At 67.3% G+C, this 6,036-nt stretch overlaps 3 protein-coding genes across 6 annotated transcripts in view; 2 read left to right on the forward strand and 1 right to left on the reverse strand.

Moving 5' to 3' along the window:
- INTS11 (integrator complex subunit 11) overlaps positions 1-2,635 on the forward strand; it is a 14,971-nt gene extending 12,336 nt beyond the window's left edge. The window contains exons 8-17 of the mRNA XM_024760290.1: positions 4-66; positions 235-424; positions 586-669; positions 1,085-1,174; positions 1,288-1,450; positions 1,562-1,669; positions 1,759-1,820; positions 1,891-2,033; positions 2,108-2,237; positions 2,321-2,635. Of these exons, the coding sequence (XP_024616058.1) occupies positions 4-66; positions 235-424; positions 586-669; positions 1,085-1,174; positions 1,288-1,450; positions 1,562-1,669; positions 1,759-1,820; positions 1,891-2,033; positions 2,108-2,237; positions 2,321-2,383 (1,096 nt within the window). The 3' untranslated portion in view covers positions 2,384-2,635. The remainder of the gene's footprint in view (positions 1-3; positions 67-234; positions 425-585; positions 670-1,084; positions 1,175-1,287; positions 1,451-1,561; positions 1,670-1,758; positions 1,821-1,890; positions 2,034-2,107; positions 2,238-2,320) is intronic.
- PUSL1 (pseudouridine synthase like 1) lies at positions 2,635-5,655 on the reverse strand. 4 transcript variants are annotated; one of them, XM_024760292.1, is made up of 8 exons: positions 5,499-5,655; positions 5,174-5,231; positions 4,877-5,064; positions 4,569-4,718; positions 4,307-4,480; positions 3,482-3,536; positions 3,240-3,402; positions 2,635-2,876 (listed from the first exon to the last, which is right to left on the reverse strand). In XM_024760292.1, the coding sequence occupies exons 1-8, from the start codon at positions 5,561-5,563 to the stop codon at positions 2,671-2,673; spliced, it is 1,059 nt and encodes a 352-aa protein (XP_024616060.1). In that variant the 5' UTR covers positions 5,564-5,655; the 3' UTR covers positions 2,635-2,670. The 4 variants fall into 4 exon arrangements, with proteins under 4 accessions (XP_024616060.1, XP_024616061.1, XP_024616062.1 ...); XM_024760293.1 differs by having other exon boundaries at positions 2,653-2,756; XM_024760294.1 differs by having other exon boundaries at positions 2,727-2,899.
- Positions 5,562-6,036, forward strand: part of ACAP3 (ArfGAP with coiled-coil, ankyrin repeat and PH domains 3) — a 14,327-nt gene continuing 13,852 nt past the window's right edge. The window contains exon 1 of the mRNA XM_024760260.1: positions 5,562-5,747. Coding sequence (XP_024616028.1) covers positions 5,562-5,747 — 186 coding nt within the window. The remainder of the gene's footprint in view (positions 5,748-6,036) is intronic.

Here is a 6,036-nt window from a genome sequence, read left to right on the forward strand (position 1 = left end):
GGACCTGATCCCTGTGTTTGCGCTGGGCCGCGCTCAGGAGCTCTGCATCCTGCTCGAGACCTTCTGGTAGGTGTGGCCACGACGGTTTCTGGAGGCCCGGCCCTGCTGGCCGTGGGGTGAGAGGGCGCGGGGGAGCACCCTTCCTGGCACTGGACCCAACCCAGGCTGAGGGCACATGGGGGCTGCAGGCCAGCCCTGCCCCTGCAGCCTCCCCACCAGCCCCGTCCTCCACAGGGAGCGCATGGACCTGAAGGCCCCCATCTACTTCTCCACGGGCCTGACGGAGAAGGCCAACCACTACTACAAGCTCTTCATCCCCTGGACCAACCAGAAGATCCGGAAGACCTTTGTGCAGAGGAACATGTTTGAGTTCAAGCACATCAAGGCCTTCGATCGGGCATTTGCCGACAGCCCGGGTCCCATGGTGCGGCCCATTGCCGGCTGGGGTGGGGTTCTGCTGGGCCGGGGTCCTGCCGGCAAGTCGCGCAGGGGAGCGGGGCGCCTCTGTGCCGGGAAGACCAGCGGTCAGAAGGCTGAGGGCAGGGGGGCATCTGATGCCCTGACTGTCCCACACCTGCCCCGAAGGTCGTGTTTGCCACACCAGGGATGCTGCATGCCGGCCAGTCCCTACAGATCTTCAGGAAGTGGGCAGGGAACGAGAAGAACATGGTGAGGGGTCTGGGCCCCAGGGCCGGTTCCCTGGAGGGCTGGCGAGGTTGAGGGGCAGGGGCTCCCCCTGGCTGGGGGGACACTGCTGCTGTCAGGAGGAGGCGGCAGCTTGGTACCCTGGGCACCGGTGTCTGACCCAGGCTCAGACTCCTGCTGTGTCTTGGCCTGTCTGCACCAGGCAAGAAAGCCCCCGGCTTCCCAAGTAGCCATCATGGGGGTCAGGCCTGGGCGGGCTTGTGCTGAGACCCCTGAGCCTGCCTGGGTCTGCAGTGGGCCCTAGAAGGGGGAGGGGCCTCCACCAAGGGTTTGGGTTCAGGTGGGCAGAGGGGCGGGTGGGAGAACGTCCCGGGAGGAAGCCCCGAGGTAGGAGGCAGGAGGTGCAGGGGAGCTGCTCGTCCGTCCCTCCCTCCTGCAGGTCATCATGCCCGGCTACTGCGTGCAGGGCACCGTGGGCCACAAGATCCTCAGCGGGCAGCGCAAGCTGGAGATGGAGGGGCGGCAGGTGGTGAGTCCTCACCCTCTCTCACCAGCTCTGTGGACCCTCTTGTGGCAGGGGTGGGGGGGGCGGCCCTGGGAGCCACCACCTGTGCTGATGGCTTGCCTGCCGTGATGCCGCAGCTGGAGGTCAAGATGCAGGTGGAGTACATGTCCTTCAGCGCCCACGCGGACGCCAAGGGCATCATGCAGCTGGTGGGTCAGGCGGAGCCGGAGAATGTGCTCTTGGTGCACGGCGAGGCCAAGAAGATGGAGTTTCTGAAGCAGAAGATCGAGCAGGAATTCCGTAGGCAGCCCAGGCTAGGGCGGGCTGGGTGACACGGAGGGTATGCGGGCTGGGTCGGTACAGGCGGGGCCCGCCAGTCTGGACTAAGGTTCTCTCCACACCCTGGCCCAGGGGTCAGCTGCTACATGCCGGCCAACGGCGAGACGGTGACGCTGCCCACGAGCCCCAGCATCCCCGTGGGAATCTCACTGGGGCTGCTGAAGCGGGAGATGGCACAGGGTGAGCGGCAGGGCCCGTTGAGCGGGGGCGGGGCAGCTGCTGGGCAGGTGGCCCCACTGACAGCTCTGACCGCTGCCCCTGCCCCACAGGGCTGCTCCCTGACGCCAAGAAGCCCCGGCTCTTGCATGGCACCCTGATCATGAAGGACAGTGTGAGTGCCAGCCATCACTGGGGGCGGGGGGGTCCGCCCTCGCCGTCCCTGACCTGCCCTTGCCCCACAGAACTTCCGGCTCGTGTCCTCAGAGCAGGCCCTCAAGGAGCTGGGCCTGGCCGAGCACCAGCTGCGCTTTACCTGCCGTGTGCACCTGCACGACACGCGCAAAGAGCAGGAGACAGCCGTGCGCGTGTACAGCCACCTGAAGAGGTAGACCCTGCGGCCGCGCCTTCCGGACCTGGGGGGCGGGACGCCAGGCAGGGGCTCACTGTGCCTCCCCACAGCGTCCTCAAGGACCACTGCGTGCAACACCTTCCTGACGGCTCCGTGACCGTGGAGTCCATCCTCATTCAAGCCGCTGCCCACTCAGAGGACCCAGGCACCAAGGTGCTGCTGGTCTCCTGGACCTACCAGGTAAGGTGCGGGACTGGTGGGGTCACCCAGTCGCCCTGGGCTGCCTCACCGGGACCAATGGCCCCTCTTGCCTGTGGCTGCAGGACGAGGAGCTGGGAAGCTACCTCACGTCTCTGCTCAAGAAGGGCCTGCCCCAGGCCAGCTGAGGCCCCGCTGCCAGGACTGTGTGCACCCTGGGTCTTCCCTGTGTCCTCGGGTATGGGCCCACAGCTGGCTACGACCCTCATCTGTGCAGAGACCACAGTGCCACCACGCACCTGCCCGAGCGGCTGCTTTTGGCTGAAGAAAGAAACGGACCTGGGGGGCTTTTCACCTTTTATTTCTGCTCCTGGGCTCCCAGGAGATGGGGGGGGTGCTCCCGGGGTGTTGATTTCCAGTAAAAACAACCACAGGCTGTTTGGGTGTCTCGTTTTCTGGTGCTTGCGCCTGTCTCCTACACCCCATTTCTGGCAGCCCACCCGGGGCAGGCGGGGACTTGTGGCAGGTCCAGGCTGACAGGCGTGGGGCCTGCCGTGGTCCCTGTGTGATGCACGGTGGTGTACAGAGCTGGGCAGCGTCCAGCAGCTGGGCCTAGTGTGCTACGGCTGCCCTGACCTTGCTGCGTGTCAGGGGTCACCTGTGACCTCTGTGCTGTGGACTCTGAGGGCACATAGAGGCAGGACCTGTGAACAGACCCCAGGTCATCCTGGGGGCGTGACAGTCTCTGCAGGGGCCAGGCCAGAGCCTTCAGCAGGACTGCAGAGCCCCCTGCCTTCACCCCAGAGTTCAAGCCCCTCTCTACCCTCTACTGCCTTCTAGAACGCTCTCTCAGCCTCCCTCCCCACAGGGCCAGGCTGGGGCTTGGGCTGCTGGGCTCTGGCTTTCCTCTTGGCCACAGGCTGGAGTCCCAGCTGCTGGGACAGCATTGCCACTGAGAGCCCCTCCCACGGCAAGGACTCAGCCTTGGGAGGGGTCCGTCAGTCAACGGGGTACAAGCAGGGACCGCTCCATGCCGCCTCTTACCGAAGCCCTCGTAGAGCACCGCCTTGAGGAACAAGCCGTGGGCGGGAGCCACACGGCTCTGGTGCCTGCCCAGGGGGTCCTGGCTCTCCAGAATCATCTTCACCTGAGCAGGCATCAAAGCCCCCAGCCCCACGGCCACCAGCACAGATGTCATTCTCCGCACCTGTGACCCAAGGTGAAGAGTGCTGCAGCCGCCCGAGCCCCAGGCCCCACCCCCGGCAGGGCCCCAGGACACAGCCCACCTGTCTGTATAGGAAGGACTGGCTCTCAAACTCCAGGCTCCAGAACCGCAACCGCCTGGGGACACAGGCGCCCATGAGGTCTGGGCCTCAGGGCAGCCTCAACCCTCCAGTGTGGCCTCCCCGCGTCCCGCCCCAGGGGCCCCCACCTCCTCCCCCCCAACCCCTTGTAAATGAAACTGGTGGAAGGGAGACTAAAGCCAGAGGACTGCTCCTTGTGAGCGGCGACAGCAGCGCCTCCGGGGTCTGGGCTGCAGGAGGAGGCCGTGGGCTCGGGGGCTGCGAAGGAGGTGGAGCGGCCAGCTCCTCTCCCAGGGACTCAAGCCCTGGGGCTTGGGCTCTCCAGCAGGAGTCGGAGGTTTGGAAGCTGGCTGTGCAAAGTCCCTCCTCTTTTCAGTGCTGGGCCCAAGTGGGAAGGCTCTGGAAGTCAGTAGCTGCGGTCTGGCCAGAGGCCCCTGGGACAGTGCTGGGGGCAGTGGAAGCAACCCCCTGCCAGCCTGGGCCCGAACGAACCACTGGCTTGGTGCTTCTCCCCCAGTGGAGTCTTTTCACCGACCGCCGGGATCCATCCACGAGGCAGTGAGCTCTCGGCAGGTTAGGCAGCCTTCTCTGCCCTCTGCCCCCCAGCCTGGCAGGACCCTAGCCCAGGGGAGGGCACAGCTGCAGGCTCACGGGTGTTGGGGCCACACCACTTGGCTGACTGGCACCTCCTTCTCCCCCAAGGCTGGACGGGTGCCCAGGGAACCCCCAGTGCAGCACCAGGGAAGGTGCTGGAGCTAAATCCAGCCTTTGCAGCCTCCAGACCAGAGTGTAGGCTGCCCTTCTCACCTGCTCTCCTCGGGGAGGACAAAGGGGCTGCTGGCAGGGTCGGGGGACACGGAGGCTCGGCGCAGGGTGCGCACCGGGCTGGTGGCCGGGCTGCCAGCCGACTGGAAGGCCCTGAAATCATGTGTCCCCAGGAGGTGCTGGGCGGCCTCCCGCATGGCAGCGACGTCCAAGCAGCTGCAGGGAGCCAGGTGAGTGGTCAGGAGCGAATGGCCGGCCAGGCGAGCCTGGCAAACCCCTCAGGGTCACTTTCACACCCACTCACTCAGCCCGAAGCGCCCAGCACCGGTTTCGTTCAAACACGGGCAGCTGGTCAGGCCTGTGGCAGCCGGTAGCCAGACGGTACAGGTAGGTCCTGGACGTGGCTGCGTGGCGGGCATGGAAGTGGCTGGGCACACGGAAGGCCTGCAGTACCCTGTGGGAACGAGGCCAGGAATGACCCCCTGCCCTGTCCATGTGACACCCTGGCATCTCTGCCATCACCCCAAGGAGTCCTGTCCAGATACAGAGTCCTTCTTCACCTCCCGCCTCCACCATAATGGACGAGTTCCGGGAGAGCAGAGAGGTGCTCACCGGATGGCCGGGTGCCTCAGGTGGGTGTTGAGGGCTTGCGTCAGGACTTCAGGGGAGAAGGGGGGCCGGCCTGAGCGGCGCTGGACGTCCAGGTGCGCCGCGTTGCTCAGGGCATGGACCCCAGCATCCGTGCGGCTGGAGATAGTGAACTTTACCGGCACCACCGAGTTCAGCCGCTCTGCGGCCTCCTGAGGGGGGCGGGGAGCGTACAGCGGCCGCGGGCGGGGCTCCCATCTGCCCCACCCCCGGGTCGCCCTCCTCCCTCACCCCTCCCTGGCGCGGGTCGGCGGAGCTCACCTCCAGGTAGTTCTGGACTCCGATGGCGTGCTGGGCGCCCCTGACTGCCGCGACCCCGCTGTGGGCAAGGCGGGCGGAGGTTAGCGCGCGAGGCCGCGCCGCCCCGCCCCGGACCCCGCCCGTCCCATCCTATGCGGCCAAAGGCGGCCGTTCCATGCCCGGGAGGCCGGGGCCCGAGGCCGGAGGTGCGGGCCCTAAACTTAGCTCCCTCCAACTCCTCGGGCGCCGGCCGTCGGCTGCTCTCCGGCTCGAGCTCGGGTGCTTCCCGCGGGGCCGAGCTACATGAGGGGGTTGCGGGCACGGGAGGGAGGCCTAGATGACGTACTTAAAGTCCGTGCCCAAGTACTGGAAGTACACGAGGTAGCGCGCCCGCACTGAGCCCGCGCCCATGGCCAGGCCGGACCCGGCACTGGGGCAGGCGGAGGGCCAGGCGGAACCGGACCCCGCGGAGCGGCAGGCGGACTGGGACGGCACGTGGGGCTGCGCCCGCGCGCGCCCGCGAACCCAGCCTGGTCACGCCCCCGGGCCAATCCCGCGCCTGCGCCTGGGCTTTCGCCCCGCCCAGGCAGCCTCGGTTGGCCGCCCAGGGCGGGGGTGGAGGCGGGGCCAGACTTAGGGAGCGGGTGCAAAGTGCCGACCCAGGGGAGACAGCCCCACGCAGACTCTCACGTTCCGCCGGCCACACGCTGGCCCCCAACCCCATCCTCCCGCCGCAGTCCGGCCGAGCGCTTGTTGCCAATTCCCCGGGTTGCCTAACGGCCGGATCGCTGGAACGCGCGGGACCCGACGGCTCCCGCGGCTGTTGCTGGGCCCACCCACACTTCCGACCGCCTGCCCGGACGAAGGGGGCGGGACGTCGGGGC

This window comes from Neophocaena asiaeorientalis, unplaced genomic scaffold, assembly GCF_003031525.2.
Source record: "Neophocaena asiaeorientalis asiaeorientalis breed wild unplaced genomic scaffold, Neophocaena_asiaeorientalis_V1.1 scaffold489, whole genome shotgun sequence".
In the NCBI taxonomy this organism is placed as follows: domain Eukaryota; kingdom Metazoa; phylum Chordata; class Mammalia; order Artiodactyla; family Phocoenidae; genus Neophocaena; species Neophocaena asiaeorientalis.